This window comes from Corvus hawaiiensis, chromosome 19 (assembly GCF_020740725.1).
Source record: "Corvus hawaiiensis isolate bCorHaw1 chromosome 19, bCorHaw1.pri.cur, whole genome shotgun sequence".
In the NCBI taxonomy this organism is placed as follows: Eukaryota; Metazoa; Chordata; class Aves; order Passeriformes; family Corvidae; genus Corvus; species Corvus hawaiiensis.
Window position 1 is genome coordinate 190,165 of NC_063231.1, and position 17,002 is coordinate 207,166.

General features: G+C 41.7%; 1 protein-coding gene across 1 annotated transcript in view; it reads left to right on the forward strand.

The window, feature by feature from the left end:
* FASN (fatty acid synthase) overlaps positions 1-17,002 on the forward strand; it is a 41,954-nt gene that overhangs the window by 19,745 nt on the left and 5,207 nt on the right. The window contains exons 15-38 of the mRNA XM_048323704.1: positions 212-327; positions 786-961; positions 1,305-1,496; positions 1,787-1,867; positions 1,965-2,147; positions 2,459-2,638; positions 2,876-3,079; positions 4,311-4,621; positions 4,774-5,163; positions 6,904-7,068; positions 7,280-7,398; positions 7,503-7,657; positions 7,996-8,199; positions 9,256-9,406; positions 9,881-10,059; positions 10,617-10,736; positions 10,884-11,006; positions 11,819-12,042; positions 12,392-12,593; positions 13,659-13,810; positions 14,300-14,391; positions 14,541-14,692; positions 14,992-15,234; positions 16,729-16,917. Of these exons, the coding sequence (XP_048179661.1) occupies positions 212-327; positions 786-961; positions 1,305-1,496; positions 1,787-1,867; positions 1,965-2,147; positions 2,459-2,638; positions 2,876-3,079; positions 4,311-4,621; positions 4,774-5,163; positions 6,904-7,068; positions 7,280-7,398; positions 7,503-7,657; positions 7,996-8,199; positions 9,256-9,406; positions 9,881-10,059; positions 10,617-10,736; positions 10,884-11,006; positions 11,819-12,042; positions 12,392-12,593; positions 13,659-13,810; positions 14,300-14,391; positions 14,541-14,692; positions 14,992-15,234; positions 16,729-16,917 (4,303 nt within the window). The remainder of the gene's footprint in view (positions 1-211; positions 328-785; positions 962-1,304; positions 1,497-1,786; positions 1,868-1,964; positions 2,148-2,458; positions 2,639-2,875; positions 3,080-4,310; positions 4,622-4,773; positions 5,164-6,903; positions 7,069-7,279; positions 7,399-7,502; positions 7,658-7,995; positions 8,200-9,255; positions 9,407-9,880; positions 10,060-10,616; positions 10,737-10,883; positions 11,007-11,818; positions 12,043-12,391; positions 12,594-13,658; positions 13,811-14,299; positions 14,392-14,540; positions 14,693-14,991; positions 15,235-16,728; positions 16,918-17,002) is intronic.

Genomic DNA, 17,002 nt, shown 5'->3' on the forward strand with positions numbered 1-17,002 from the left:
TTAATATTCTGTAGGTTCTGCTTTACCAGATGTGCAACAACTTGGGTTGCTGGAAGGGTACTCTTCCCTGTTAAAGTGGTGTATGTTCCGGCAGCTAGCACAGAACTCTTGGCACAGATACGTAAGTGGTTTGAGACCTATAGAGAAAAATTCAGAGGCAAAGTAGTAAGTAATACCTTCCACTGGTGACTTATGGATTCTACTTGACCAGGCTATCTTGAGGAGAACTTTGAAACCAACTTGCACCATTCTACCTTTGATGAAGAAAGAACACAAAAATAATCTGGAGTTCTTCCTAACACAGATTGGAAAGATTCATTTAACTGGGTAAGGAGACTAGGGGAGGAGGGTGAGTGGGAGAATGGAAGGGAATGCAGGTCTCTTCTCTAGTATGCATGTCTTCACATGAATTCAAATACTCCTTCAAGAAACCTTGAAAAACAATGGGCTGTACATTTGTGCTTTACATACATAGCATGCTCACTTGTGATGTGTTCCCTTGGGTTAGAGACTGCTTGGGCTGGGAAGGTGCCTTCTAAAGACAAGTCCCGTTTTAAAGGCCTAGGAATCTGGAACTAGCTTTTGGAAATAAACTTTGCATCTTGTAGACTGCTAATTACAAATTTGGCTGCAGTAAGTGTTCATGGTACATCTCAGACGTGGAGTCTGAGACCAGTTAAGTGTTATATGGTATGCCTGACCTCTTAAGTATTATAACCAGTTTTTTTCCCTACTTTTTCTTCCCATCCTTTCCCCCACTGTCTTGATTCTTTTTGTCTTTCTAGCATAAGTGTTCTTGGAAATAACTTGTTCCCACCTGTGGAATACCCTGTCCCTGTGGGAACACCCCTTATTTCTCCATGCATCAAATGGGACCACAGTCAGGACTGGGATGTTCCAAAAGCTGAAGACTTTCCAGCAGGTTCCAAAGGCTCTGCATCTGCTTCAGTCTACAATATTGGTGTGTTGCTGGTTTGGGGTTTATTATTTGTCACTTTGCTGCTTTACCTGTGTGTTTCCTTTTGTAAAACTAAGAAAAGGATACTCAAAACACCATCCTTGAAGCCATCCTCTGAAGTTTAAATGTTTGGTTTGGATTGAAAAAAACCTGTATCTGTTTCTGAAATGGGATGAGAGAACATGAACAGACCAGGAATCTCTGTTGCTTTAGACTAATTTTAAGAGCTGCATGTTGTCAGGCAGGATAGTTGGGGAAACTAGAACCTCTTCTAGACACTGAGAGGGAAAGACCTCTCTATTAGAGTGCTTTTATTATTTTTATTCTGCTCTTTATTCTTTGACAGATGTGAGTCCCGACTCTCCTGACCACTACTTGATTGGTCACTGCATTGATGGCAGAGTTTTGTATCCAGCAACTGGGTACCTAGTGCTGGCTTGGCGAACACTGGCACGGTCTCTTGGCACAGCCATGGAGCAAATGGCTGTTATGTTTGAAGATGTCACAATTCATCAGGCAACTATCCTTCCCAAAAAGGGTGAGTGAAGAGTGCTGGTATAACTGCACAACTGTGTGGTGAAGATGGAGGGAGTGGGAGGAAAGGAATGCATTGGAAAAATGAGGAGGAATGCAGGAGAGAGACTATGAAGAAGAGTACAGCGTGACTGAGCAAAGGAATGGATTCATACAGTCAAGTAGTACATATTATGGTCATCTTTATAATGTGTTGTGAGCAGTGAGTCTAGAGATAGTGAAAGAAAAAGTTCTGCTTCAGGATGGTAGAAATAAATGACCTTAATGTCCTGTCTTTCTCAATATTTCTTGCAGGATCAGTACAGCTGGAAGTAAGACTCCTGCCTGCTTCACGCTGCTTTGAGGTGTCAGGAAATGGGAATCTGGCTGTGAGTGGTAAGTGAAGGAAGTGTAAGTGTATACATGGTCTTAGTAAAATCCATTATTTATAAACAATGATAATGATTGTTATTCTTGTTACTGTGCCCTTCAGGGAAGATTTCCCTCCTGGAAAACACTGCTCAGAAGAATTTCCTTAACCAGCCAGATGGCTTTCGGACTCTAGAGAGGAGCTCAAAGTCTGGACTCTTGAAAGAAGACATTTATCAAGAGCTGCATCTGCGTGGATATAATTATGGACCAACTTTCCAGGGTGTTCTAGAATGCAACAGTGAAGGTGAATTTCCTTTCAAAAGAAGCACAGTGAGCCTGGATATTGTAATGATGACTATTTGATCTTTTAATTCCATTTGTATTAACAGTTCACCTGACTGTGTCTTGTGAGGTAATTATACTTTGTGTGATAAGGGAGAACAACCAAGAGTTCTAACAGAGCATTGAGAAAGCTGTTATCTCCAATGTAGAACTGACTATTGGAGTTTACAGGGGAAGCTGGGTACATACACCAAACTTGTCATTTAATAAGCAGTGACATTCTAGCATCTGATGAGTGATGAAATAGTGAGGCTTTCTCTTCCTCTTCTGCAGCAAGTGCAGGGAAAGTTCTGTGGAATGGAAACTGGGTGACCTTCCTTGACACTCTGCTACACGTGCTGATCTTAGCTGAGACTGGCCGCAGTCTACGCTTACCCACGAGGATTCGCTCAGTCTGTATTGATCCAGTGCTGCATCAAGAGCAGGTGTGCCAATACCTGGACAATATAGAAGGTGATGTCTCTCATGCTTGAACTTTTGCTGGTTGTTTTGACTGCCGTTCTGATTACAGGGTGAATGTGTGAATTCTGAAGTAGTAGGATGGACTTGGGGGGGGCCCTCTTAGTCTCTAGGCTATTCTGCAACTCTGTAACATCTCTGTGTAACAGCCTCATCTAGCACTGTTCATCAGATCACCTTGAACAAAATATTTTTCTGTTTTGTAACCTACATTTCTTTCCTGACTTTCAGCTTTTGAAGTTGTTGTGGACCACTGCCTTGATAGCCTTAAAGCAGGAGGTGTTCAGATCAACGGTCTTCATGCTTCTGTGGCACCACGACGACAACAGGAACGGACATCTCCCACCCTGGAAAAATTCTGCTTTGTGCCCTACACTGAGAGTAGCTGTTTGTCTTCCAGTGCCCATCTTCATGCCTATCTGGAGCGCTGCAAAGGTAGTGTAGCACTGAGACAAGTCTGAGAGAAGCTGTTTGTACTACTTCAGAACATCTGAGATATTAAGTGTTGGTCTCTGTAGAAGACTTCAGCAAGGATTCTCTGTATGATTGCTAGAAGCTAAAAGCTAGTTCTGCCTGAGATCTCTAGAATGTGGGGAAGAGTAAAAAGCCATGAAGAGGGACATCAACCCTTCTATAACAGTCAGATGTAGTGTCAGATGGCATAACCCCTTCTGCAAGCAGAGGGGAACAAATCATCTTTAAGGAGAAACCCAATCTAGTTGCTTTAGACACTGACAGGAGAGCTTACTTGAGTCTTTAACCTTGTTTTGTTTTTCCCTGTGAACTGCCAAGATAGGCAAGGTGACATGCTTGTTCCCATTTGATTGTGGGCACATATCCAAACAGGGAAAATGATTTAGTGAGGCACACATCAAAACAATTGTTTGCTATGAGAATAGAATAGGAGCAGTTCAGTCTGTTGTGAAACTGGTAGCTAAATACAGTGGTTTTGGGTGGAGAGGCATCCACTAAACTCATCACCTTAAGTGCCTTTTCATCAAAGAGAAAAAAGTTATCTAGTGGGGTTTTTTTTATTTTTACTCTAGTCGTGAATTTTGCTTCATCTTGAGACAGTAATTTTTTTTATTCTATGTTGGTGAAGTGTCTTCATCCTTATCCTTAGATTTGGCAATAGATTGTAAAGATTTTCCTTTTTTTTTCTTCTTTTTTCCTTAGTTTTCCCCTGCAGCATCCAAATACTGTTCCCAGAGGGTTTTTTTCCTAGGTTGTGGTGAGAGTATTTTGTTTTTTGTAATCCTGTTCCTGATCCTCAGTCAGGATGAACTATTTGCCATGAGTTTATAAAGCAAAAAAGCATTTTAGTATTTTTGTATCTGCAGAAACTTAAAATTTTCCTCCACAGCTCCCTAAATCAATCACAAGTTTTCTGTTAGTTGCCCTCTTTCAGTCAGTCTTAATACAGGTAACTGTGGTGGTTTAGTTTATTTTGCTACAAAGCATACTTGTTTGGGGAATGCAACTACTGCACAATACATAATCATGTGAATGTACAGAGGCTGCAGTGTATCTGTGTGGCTGGGCTACTGATGTAGGTTGCTGTAATTTGTGATGCTGGTCAGGTGGTGTAGCAAATGGAGGCAAAGAGGAAAAGAAAAATTCTTGGAAAATCTTGACTCTTCCTTTCATTTCCCCTTCTATTCCGTAGGTCTGATCCAGAACTTACAGTCTAAGGTGGCAGTGCATGGGGTCAAATTAATCATCCCTGGACTAGAAACTGCAGTGGCTGCTACAGAGTCCTCACCCACACAGAAGGGCCTTCAGCATATCCTTGCTGAAATCTGCCGTCTGGAACTGAATGGAAACCTCCATTCTGAACTGCAACAGGTTGTGATTCGAGAGAAAATGCACTTCCAAAATGACCCTCTTCTCAGTGGATTGCTAGATTCTGCAGAGTTGAAGACTTGCCTGGATGTGGCATTGGAGAACATGATCAGTCATAGGATGAAGATAGTAGAGGTTGGTTGGATGCCTGGGATGGGACCATACCTAGCGTTTCTAGGCCTTCCAGTAACCTGCTTACATGCTGCTGTTTTTCCAGTTATAATTCTGGATATCATTTCATATTTTGATTTGGTCTCTCCTTTTCCTTCCCCTCCTTTTTCTCACAGGTTAACGCAGGAAGTGGACAACTGTTCTCTCGTGTGAAAAGTATTCTGAATACTCAGCCCCTGTTGCAGGTGGACTACATTGCCACTGACCGTGTCCTGGAAAACCTTTCAGCTATTGAAACAGAGCTACAAGATGCTGGTGTTGTCTCTAGCCAGTGGGATCCATCTAGCCTTCCCTCTGGAAATCTGAACAATGCTGACCTAGTGGTGTACAACTGTTCAACAAGTGTTTTAGTGAATACCACTGAAATACTCTCTAATTTGGCAGTTGCTGTGAAAGAAGGAGGGTTTGTTTTGCTGCACACCCTTCTTAAGGGAGAAACTCTTGGAGAAATTGTTGGTTTCCTTACAAGCCCAGATCTGCAGCAGAAAAACAGCTTCCTGAATCAGGTAAGCCTCCTGGAAGGACAGATACTTTCATGATAGTCTGAGTCTGCTGCTTGCAGATGCTCTGATGGTGAATGTTGAGTAGGCGTTGCTTGCATGCCTTTCCATTGAGGCTTTCTGCAGAAATGTCTAATAAGCACGTCTTCAGAAGAGAGGACTTGCAAATTACTACATATTAGGTTGAGAGAGTAAACTGTAGGTTCAGTCAGGAAAGCCTTTCTTAATGCACTGAAAATAATTCATTGTCTTTTGTATATCTGTCTAATCTGTATGAAAACACTGGCCAGGACAAGTTCTTTATACTTAAAATCACATGCTGCATCGTTGGATGGGATACAGCTTTATCACTGTAGGATCCTGAAATGCTTTGGTATCAGAATATCTCTCTTACTTGTGATACTACTGCTGGGAGTGAGATTTTACAAGCTAGTTAATTTCTTCTAACATTAAAGTGCTCCCGGAAGGAAGGCTTTTTCTCTTGTATTTTTCTTTTCCTCTTTTTTTCCTTTCCCTGTCCCTACATTATCTGATCCCATAATGAGATACAGTAAAATAAGCCCTGAGAAAGTTGCAGGAGGGAGAGAAGAGCACCTGTATCTTCAAACTGGTATATCATGCAGGTGAACTAAGGCCAAAGCTTGCACAAGAGGAGGAGAGGGAGTGGCAAGGGTAAGGGTGGAAACTGGGACATCATCTTCTCTTGGCAACGGTTAGACCGAGCAGTAATGGAAAACTGCGCCTCTACAGAACTTACTGTTTTTCCTGATTCAAGGGGATGCAGCCTCTCAGCTCTCTTCTTTTAGAACAAGAAGAGAGTAGCACTTCTAATAGTTTGGGTTTTGTTTATAATTCTGGAGTGGGGTAGTTGGATTTTGAATTTTGCAATTACATGGATTCTAGCCCTTTACTTCCTGCAGACATTTTTCCAGGGGATTTGAGAAGAAAGATTAAGTTCTCAGCATCTTTCCTGATAAACAGGGGGATAAAGAAAAGACACTGAGATGCTACTGGCATTGATAACAAAAAACATAGATCTGTCATTAGTATCAGTAGCCTGGTATTGGCAAATCCCTGGGAGAAGATACATTTCAGTTGAATGCACTTTCTCTGAAGAAAATGATGCAAGCCAGGCAAGAGTGGGCAGGACTTAATACAGTTCTCAAAGTTTTCTAGATACAGTGTCTCTTGTCCTTGATATAAGGGATCACACTGTAAAAACCTTCTTCTGGTCTGTGCCTGGCATACAAAAAGCAAATGGATGCTTTTCTGAGAGCCTGCAGTCATCTTTATTTCATTCAGATAGTAGATCCTTAAATGTTTCTGGATATGCCATACATGCGTTTTCATTCTTTTATTTTTCTGAAATGCCATTTCAGTGTAACTTAGATATATGGGTGCTTCTTCCCTTGCTTCTCCCCATCTCCATGCAGACAGCACTTATGTGAAATAGGGTAGACACATTCAAATGCCCTATGGGATTTGATGGCATGGTCACTGCTCTGGTTTTTGCACACCTGCTAGTGTGCTAAGACTGGTTCCTTAACCAGGACTTTGAGATACTTGTACTCCCATTTTTGGAAGATCCTTTAGGGAAGAAGGAGTAGTCTAGATATGGATAAAACACTGTTATGTTAATCCAACATATATTTGTACTAAGACAATACAGAGCAAGTTTTCAAGAAAAAGCAAGAAACTCTGACTTTTGACTTTGCTGTTAATTTGTTGCTTTACCTGATTTGACAGGCACAGTGGGAGGACTTATTCAGCAAAGCTTCATTGAATCTTGTTGCTATGAAGAAGTCATTCTTTGGCTCAGTTATTTACCTGTGTCGTCGGCAAACCCCTGTCAAAACACCCGTTTTTCTGCCAGTAGATGAGATGAACTATAAGTGGGTTGAATCCTTAAAGGTGAGAACTCTTGTGTCCTAGGTATCTGAATTGCCAAATCATTATACTTTCTAAATGAGACATTTACTAGTGTTAAAAGAAGAGTATGTGTGTGTGTGTGTGCGTATGTTCAGTTACTTTTAATAAAATAGAACTTACTAATCTCTGCCAAGGACATGAGGGCTATTTTCTTCATGGTTCCTAGTAAAACAGTTTGGGGTTTGTCCTGTAGGAGGTCTTGGCTGATCCATCAGAGCAGCCTGTGTGGTTGACTGCCACCAGTTGTGCGAACTCGGGAATTTTGGGAATGGTGAACTGCCTTCGCCTTGAAGCAGAAGGCCACCGAATCAGGTACGTAAGCATGCCCTTGAATCACATTTGGGAGATGAGATATTTGTGTTAGCTGCTTCTCAGGCTTATAGCAAAACAAACAAAATGACAACTCTCGTCTTCAGGTGTGTGTTCATTTCCAACTTGAACCCTTCATCTGCTGTCCCGCCTACGAGTCTTTCTTCCCTGGAGATGCAGAAGATTGTTCAGAAGGACCTGGTGATGAATGTGTATCGTGATGGGAAGTGGGGCTCCTTCAGGCATCTCCCATTGCAGCAAGGTACATCCTTTGAGATCTGAGGATCACTTGCAAGGCCTTGAATCTGAATGAACTTTGAATAGAAAATAAGTAGCTATTGTTCCTATAGTTACCTTTTATTATTATTTTTAATGAACAATTTTGTTTTCTTCTACTCCAGCTCAAAGTGAACAGTAGCACATTGTGGTGCCAGGAGGAGGGATAGGCTATTTAGGGCATCAGTAGTATTGCAAAGCAAGAAAGGGCTTTCTAGATAGCAAATTGAGGAGGAGGTATAAATTACACAAGCAATTTAGTCATTTTGGAAGGCATGTACCTTTGTTAATGTGTGGAAGTTCTTATTGTTCCTTCTTCTGCAGCACAACCTCAGGAGCTGACAGAATATGCCTATGTAAATGTGCTGACTCGTGGAGATCTCTCATCTCTTCGTTGGATTGTCTCCCCACTTCGACACTTCCACACAGCTAATCCCAATATTTTACTTTGCAAAGTCTATTATGCATCTCTCAACTTCCGGGACATTATGCTGGCCACGGGGAAGCTTTCTCCAGATGCTATCCCTGGTGAGTTAGTTACACTAGAAGGAAATGTATTTATGTATTGTTGTTCTAGAATTAATCTCTTGAATGTTAGTTATGCATTGGCTAGAGTGTATGCCAGAAAGCATGCTTTTGAGAAGGAAGTACAGCCCTCCTTCAGGGCTGTACACCAAAAGCTTCCAAGTTCTACTTCCAGTTACAGTTCCATTTTTTTCATATGGCACAATTAGTAAACCGTGCTCTGAGAATGCCTGCTGCATTGCATAGATACCAAGTGTGAGGTAAAACAAGTTGATGGAGGTTCCAGAGATGGGCATGGTAAACACCAAGGTGAGAATGTTGAAGTTTTGTGCTGCCATGCTGTTGGACATGCTTGGATATCAGGGGAAAAAAATGCACAATGAAGTAATTGCCTGTTTCCAAAATGGAGGTGGTATTATCTTGCTTCATAGCGATTTAAGAATTAGTGTAATGTCTATGAAATGGTTTTAAAAATATATTTAAAAGAGAGGGGGTGGAACCTGTAAAAATTAAGTTCATTGAGAGATTCTTATGGGTGATTTGAGTAGGGCTGCGTTTCCCTTCATGACTGAACCACCTGGCATAATGGAAGGTGCCCCTGCCCATGGCAGAAGGTTGGAAGAAGATGATCTTTAAGGTCCCTTCCAACACAAACTGTTCTATGATTCTCTAACTGACATAAGTGTCTGCCTAAAATGTGACTTATTCACTACATATTTTTGTGGTGATCATCCTTTGCTAGTTTATGTATCATTCTTTTTCAGAGGGACAGAATTGCCTCTGAAACAAGATGTTTTCCTGAAATTTCTCAGATGAAAACTGGAAACTAAAGCAATATCATCAAGGATAAATACTTAAGATTTAATGAGACCAAGTCCTTTTTTGCCATTCTTGGAGTGAGACTAACTATGGCAACTTATGAACTGTGTACAGAATAGAAAAATCCCAGCACTCTTCAGGTCTCTGGGGTTTAGACTTTCAGGGACTGCTGCTCTAGTAAAGGAATTTTAGAAGAGAATTTTTTTTTTTTTTTTGTAAAAGGTGTTAATGTTCTTTCAGGTAACTGGGCTTTGCAGCAATGCATGCTGGGCATGGAGTTCTCAGGACGGGACCTGGCTGGAAGAAGAGTGATGGGATTGCTGCCAGCAAAGGGGCTGGCCACAGTGGTAGACTGTGACAAGAAGTTTCTATGGGAGGTGCCTGAAAACTGGTAGGTCAGCTTCTGTTTTCTGGTTAAGATTTGCCTTCCTGCCTGAGGCTGATGACAGCCCTGATCAAACCTGGGTGCTGTACAATGGGTAGATTCTCCTCTGGGAAATGGTGACAGGGCTGTAGTGTCCCAAGCGACTGTAGGATTTTGGGTTAGATTCACTGCAGGAGTTCAGCACTAGTTTTTGTACAGTGGCTTGCACAAGGCTCTCATCTTTTTTTGCGCTCTTAGCTTCATGTGTTTCAGTATACACTGGGATTTCAGTGTTGGTTATGTTACTGGTTAGTTAGTGAAATAGTTTTGCGGAATGATGAAACTCGGCTGTGCTTGGCAGCTGTGGTAGTCTGCTGTATGATTGACAACCACTTACACTTTCTTAATGCAACTTTCTTACACTTTCTTATGCAAATTTCATCAGGAGAATCTAGTAGCCTTTTCCAAGGCTAAAGATATCTCTTCTGCTTTGCTCCTTAGGACTCTAGAAGAAGCAGCTTCAGTGCCTGTGGTTTATGCCACTGCTTATTATGCTTTGGTGGTTCGAGGTGGTATGAAGAAGGGTGAGAGTATCCTTATTCACTCTGGCTCAGGAGGTGTGGGCCAAGCAGCCATTGCCATTGCCCTGAGCATGGGCTGCCGTGTCTTTGCTACTGTAGGTGAGTACTGAGGGCCCAAAGTCATGGGGAGAAATAGATTGTAGATAATAAATAGAGGAAGCATGTGTATGCACACATATATATATATGTATATAAGTATATACATATTTTTTAGGTATATACTTATTCCCCCAATATGATCTGCTGTAGCTTTGATCTAGTTTCCAGGCTGAGAACAGGATACATGGTAAATACAGCTACTGACTCTGTACTTGAAAATTCCACAGCACGGTCAAATTTATCTACCTCTGTACACTATATAATCAAAGGTATGGAAGAAGATCATGGCTTTCTCATTTTAAATTTAGTAATATGAATCCAATGCCTGTCCTTTGAAAGGCTCTGATCTGTTTCTGGTCCTTGCTCTATCTCATAAATGTGCAGGAGTAACCAGACAGCCTTTGTCCTAAGGTCTGACACCTTGAGAGACTGAAATCTTGGAGATGGCTTCTCAGGCTTACTTACAGTCCTTGGGGGAAAGATGTGCAGCAGAAAATGGGCTGTTTCATCATAAAAATTAAATTAGTGACATCTTTCAACCTGTCTTCTACTTCCAGGTTCCACTGAGAAACGTGAGTATCTCCAAGCAAGATTCCCACAGCTAGATGCTAATAGCTTTTCCAGCTCCAGGGATACTACCTTTGAGCAGCATATACTTCGAGTTACCAATGGAAAAGGTGGAGTTCAAGAAATATTTTTACTTTTTTTGTCAGCTATGCCACGTTATGCAGTTTTACATTCTAAAGACAATATGAGTCACTTGAAGACAGAGTTAGGCTCTCAGCAGAGTTGAGTTTAAGTAGCTGCTTCTTCTTTCATTGCAGGTGTCAACCTCGTGTTAAATTCCTTGGCGGAAGAGAAGCTCCAAGCCAGTTTGCGTTGTCTTGCTCGACATGGGCGCTTCTTGGAAATAGGCAAATTTGATCTGTCTAACAACAGTCATCTTGGTAAGATGGGCCATCAGGAAATGCCTCTCATTTAGGTTCTAGCTGCTGCCCAGCACCCTTGGGTCCCTTTCTGCATGGCAGCTCTCCAGCCTCCCCAAAATTTATACTTGTATCTGGTGTTACTTGGTCTCAGGTGCACAATTGGCATTTGCTAAACTTTGTATGATTGATGATTGCTCAGTGTTCCAGTCTATCCAGACCCCTCTGCAAGGCCTCTTGTCCCTCAAGGTAGTCAACAGCATCTACCAATTTTGAAGGCACAGGGCAAGATTAACCTGGTTTCTCTTGGGTGGGAAAAAATTTTTGAATGTTATAAGGTGGTGTGTTAGTGAAAAATTACAGCTCTGTTCTCCTGTTATAGAATGATTGCATATAGCGTCGACAGTCTGCTTCCTTATTCTAATTAAATTTCAAAAGATCCTATCATGTTGTAAAATCTTGCTATGAGGAAGAGTCTCCTGTGGAGATAGACATGATGTATGTAGGATTCTAGCTCCCCTGTGGCTCTAACTCAGTTGTCACTAGACAAAAAAAATGTCCTTTTTAATATCAGACTGACCATGATATAGCTTGTCCTCTCAACACACAATTTTTGGGAGTGGAGTTTCTGTGAAACTGGTCTGCTTGTAAGAGAATAACATAATGAATATAGCATTTGGAGAGTATATGCAAGAATGAGTTTGGAAAATGTAGAATTCAAGCATTTGATTGCTTTACTCCTGTGAACTTCCCAGAAATGTTTCTGAAGCAGAGGATAGGCTCCATTTTGAAATGTCAGCAGCATCAGGTCATAACCAAATTGCTTTTTCTAGGGATGTCTCTCTTCCTCAAGAATGTGGCATTTCATGGGATCCTACTAGATTCAATATTTGATGAGGGAAACCAGGAGTGGGAACTAGTATCAGAGTTGTTGAAGAAAGGCATAAAAGATGGTGTAGTAAAGCCCCTGAGGAGTACAGTCTTCAGCAAAGAAGAGGTAGAAGCTGCCTTCAGATTCATGGCACAAGGAAAACATATTGGCAAAGTTATGATCAAGGTAATGAGATAATGATTTTGGTTCTCTGATGCATCTGGCCGTCCTCTGGTGACGATTGGATACTTTTATCCATTTCAAGTTTAAGTTGTATGAGTAAGGCAGCACAGGGTCGGTTTTTACTGCTGACGCTGTCACAATTGTAACTGTCAAGTCTGGCACTGCTGCTGCAAGTTTCATTCACATTGGCTGGAGGAGCATAGCATGGAGAGATAAGAGATACAGAGATGCATTATGTATCTGATTGTAACTACTTTTTTTTTTCTTGTTTTCTTGTTTTCTTTGTGTGTGTTATTTGTTTTTTTGTTTGTGGCTTTTTTGGTTGGTTGGGGTTTTTTTTTGTGGGGGGAAGGTCCAAGAAGAGGAAAAGGAGTATTCTTTAAGAAAGTCTGAACCAGTTAAAATCTCTGCAATCTCCCGAACCTCCTGTCTACCTACCAAGTCTTACATCATCACAGGGGGCCTAGGAGGATTTGGGCTTGAGTTGGCACAGTGGCTAGTTGAGAGAGGAGCACAGAAAATTATACTGACGTCGCGTTCTGGCATACGAACTGGTAAGCAAAAATTGTAAGGGGACAGGGAGCATGATTGCCTTTCAAGAGACCTCAGTTTGTAGTTTCTCTCCATTTTTAAGTGTCCTGTTGGTGACTAATAACGTCTTGATCTCTTTTCTTTTCTTTCCTGTATTATCTCACTTCAAACAAGCTGTTGTCTCCTTTATTGTAAAGGAGGAACTATCTTTTAGCTTGACCTTTTTTTCCAACTACTACTTTCCCCCTTTTATGTTTCCTAATTCTATCAACCCATTTTCTCTATTACACAGGATTTTTTTCTGTAGCCTTTCTTTTACCTTAGTGCCCTCTGCGGTCTGGCTACCTCACAGACTTGTCCACTAGCTGTAGCGTGTTGGATCACATGCCACAAGGAAGGGCCTAAAAACTCCTTGTTAAAGATACTTTGTCCCTCAAGTTACATGTGTGGATGCTCACTCTTGCTCCTTAGATAGCTCATTTGTAAAGATGGACCTTACTATCTGATTACATCCATAAACATTTTTACTCAGATTTAAGGTGTTAGTTTGATTACAGCGGCAGCACTGAGATTTCTTATCAGTGATAGTCTTCAGTATTTCCCCATACAAATTCAGTCATAACACAGCTTCTCTCTGTCTCTACAGGTTTCTTCTTTCTTTTGGCAAGTTCACAATCACACCACTTGTGTGTACAAACATATAGATCAAATACTTCTTCTCAAGTTCTGGCTGTGCTGCTATAATCTGTTGTTTTGCTCTAATCTAGCCAATCTTTCCTATCTCAGTACCCAAATTTTTGTTCATTTCTCTACACAGTTATGCTTTTCCTTCCTTCCCCCTACCACCACCCAAACCCTTAGGGTCTCCCAATGCTGTTCTCCACTTTTATCTATTTAGAATATTTCTGAATTTCAAATGATTTCTAGTTACTGTTCAGATTTTGTCCAATTTTTGTCTTATAGCTGAATTAGGAATTATTTAGTTATTGAGTCCCTATCTAGTCAGAAAAGCATAAAGGAGCAGGTTAACCAAAGCCTTATCGTTGGGATGCTTCATCCCAGGCACTGTCCACCTTTATTTTTTCTAGGCTACCAGGCTAAACGTGTTGAAGAGTGGAAGGCACTGGGAATCGAAGTGTTGGTATCTACCAGTGATATTGGAACACTAGAAGGAACACAGCTATTGATAGAAGAAGCTTTGCAGCTTGGACCAGTTGGAGGCATCTTTAATTTGGCTGTGGTGAGTGACAAAAATGCTTAGGACTTCTAAGAGGCAGCATCCATTCAAGTGACTTTTTTACTGAAGGCAGTCAGGCTTCATACAATTTTAGTAAAGTTCTCTGCCTTTCAAAGGACACTATGCTTTGGTCTTACCTGGTGACTAAAGGCTTATGGGTCTATTCCCTTGACCTGAGAAGCAACAGTGTTTGGCCAGCAAGTTCAGTTCTGTGGTAACACAGATGTTGCCCTAGACCCCTGTGGACAAGAAAAATCCCATGTAGAACTTCTGCAGTGTCAATACTGAAAAAATACTGAAAAAAGCAGACTTGGCAAAAGCTGTGTTGTCATATTTTGGGATGTTTGGGATATGTCTGTACTGTGAAGTTACAAAAATAACATTGCGCAGTGATATCCTCTCATCTCTCAAGCCATGTGGCATATTAAACAGAGAAACTGGAGATACTGAAACTACACTTTCTCTTTCAATCCCTCTCCCTGCTCCCCATAGGTCCTTAGAGATGGCATGATTGAAAATCAGAGCCCAGAATTATTCTGGGAGGTCAACAAGCCCAAGTATTCAGGCACCCTTCATTTGGATTGGTAAGTGTCTGTAGAAGGGACAAATAAGAACTGCTTTTAAGGTCACAGAACTGATCGAACTTAGTCATTTTAGTCTTGCACTAGCCTTGGGTGGTAGTACAATCAGCAGGTTTTTCTGATGAGGTTTCTCTCTCCTGCTCTGCTCCAAGGGTGACTCGTAAGAAGTGTCCAGACCTGGACTATTTTGTTGTGTTCTCCTCTGTAAGCTGTGGAAGAGGAAATGCTGGGCAAAGTAATTATGGCTTTGCCAATTCTACCATGGAGCGTATCTGTGAGCAGCGACATAAGGATGGACTCCCAGGTAAGATGACTTTACTCATTGCACAGTATAAACTGTCTCGCCAAACATCCAGATGAAGACCAGCCCACCAGAAACTTGTGCACTTATCTGGACTGATAAAGTACGTTGAAGGCTGTTTTCCGCTCCTAGATGTTTCCCCCAGTCATTCATGTGTGAATGAATACTGACCATTTAACAGTACAAAGGAAATGCGAGCCTTAGCATAGCTGCTTATTAAGTCCCTTTTTTATTAACTCACTCTTGTTGCTGCCATGTCCTTTAGTTAGCTGCTTAGTGTGTTCTTCTAATTTCTCCTCCAGGCCTGGCAATCCAGTGGGGAGCCATTGGTGATGTGGGTATCTTGCTGAAGACAATGGGAAACAAAGACATTGTGGTGGGGGGAACGATTCCGCAACAAATCAGCTCATGCCTGGAGGTGCTCGATGTCTTCCTGAATCAACCTCATCCTGTCATGTCCAGTTTTGTCCTAGCAGAGAAGGTCTCAGTGAAAGCTGAAGGAGGTAGTCAGCGGGATCTTGTAGAAGCTGTTGCTCACATCCTGGGTAAGTGCTGTCACTGGTCAGTGTCTAGTCTCTCCAAACTTTTGGAAAGCAGTAGTGCTCTGTTCAGCATCTCTTCCCGATCTCCTGTGGTGTGGGTATGTTACTGTTGTGAGACTGATTTCTTTTTTTTTTTTTCTTAACACTGCTCCTTCTCTCAAATAATGACTTTGTTTCTTGTATGGGTTTTTCTCTGTTACTGTGTTTACATAGGTATGCATATATACTCCAGTGGCTTGGGTTTTATTTAGAGTAAACTGGTACCTTTCTCCAAATGGAGAATCAACAGGAACAGCCCCCAACAGCAAAATTCTGGGGCAGCACATAATAGAACAAATACATAACTAACTTTCTGAGTACTATTCCAGCTTTCAAACATTCACCTTGGTATGTCCCCATGCTGCAAAAAGTAGCTTTTCTCTACTTAGTGTCTTAACTGGTAGTGTATTCACTTACCAGCTGTCATCTCATGTGAACATCTATAACCATAGCTTAACTATGCATTGCAAGTATCACGTCCTTCTGTCTGTCTTGAACCCGCTTTCTTTTACCATTGCATCTCTTATTTTTGTGCGGGTAGCGAATAATCGCTGTCAACTCCACCTATGTCCCACGTCAGTTGTTTCTTTTGCAGACAGAACTGACTATTGATCCTTTGTTTTCTACCAAAAAAGGTACCGATAATGAAACACAATCTCCTGAGTGTTACTTAAGGAGTTGTTTGCAGCTCACTGACAGCAAATCTGACCTCTCAGAGCAGATGTGGCTTTTAGAAGTCATAGGAAAGTGTCTGGGAAATCGCATCAGCTATAGGGTTAGTTTGGAAGAAACAGAGTATGAAAGCAACAAAGGGATGAGCTAGTAAAGAAGCCTAATAGTGGGAAGGGTGGCAGCTTGGCACAGCACAAGGTGGAGGAGTGGACAAAAAGCTGTAGATGCAGGTCTTATTATGAGAGGCCTTTTACGGGTAAGGAAAGGGTGAGAGATTGAACAGCATGAAAATTAAAGGGGAAAAGGCAATGAAGCCTAAACATATCATCTCCTCCTCCAGTGTGATAGACATCAAGTGTTGAAATCAACCATCATTGACATAACTTTCATCCCATTGTAGCTGAGGATTAGTTGCATTAGGTCTAGGACTGCAGTTCCAGTTAGAGCCTCCAGTGTGTGAAATCTGTCTAGCTGACTGGCTGTTCTATATTTGGTCTAGAGCTGATGTGAAAATATTCACAGCTATTTAGTTGGGCCTGATGTATCCCCTGCCATAAATCTGTGCACATTTAATATGTACTCTAAATACTAGATCCCATATGACAAGGTGGGGGTTGTAGAAGAGGTGACTTATGAAAGTATTAGACGATCCTGGAAGGTAAACTGCAGCTCTGTAGCTGCAGTTCATTGAGATTTTAGGAGAAGGAAGAAAGTGGAGAAGGCTGCTAGAGAGGCCTAAACCTGAAAAGAAATTGGCCTTTTGCTAGTATGCTGTTTTGTTCGCAGGGGTCCGTGATGTGAGTAGTCTGAATGCTGAGAGTTCCTTGGCTGACTTGGGCTTGGATTCCTTGATGGGTGTGGAGGTGCGCCAGATGCTGGAGAGAGACTATGACATCGTTATGACCATGAGAGAAATTCGACTCCTTACGATCAACAAGCTGCGTGAACTTTCTTCCAAGTCCAGGACAGCAGAGGGTAGAGTGTCTGGATTAGGGTTGCTACCAGTCACCTGAGTCCAAATAAACTCCCAGTCCATTGCTTTCATCTCTAGTGACATAAA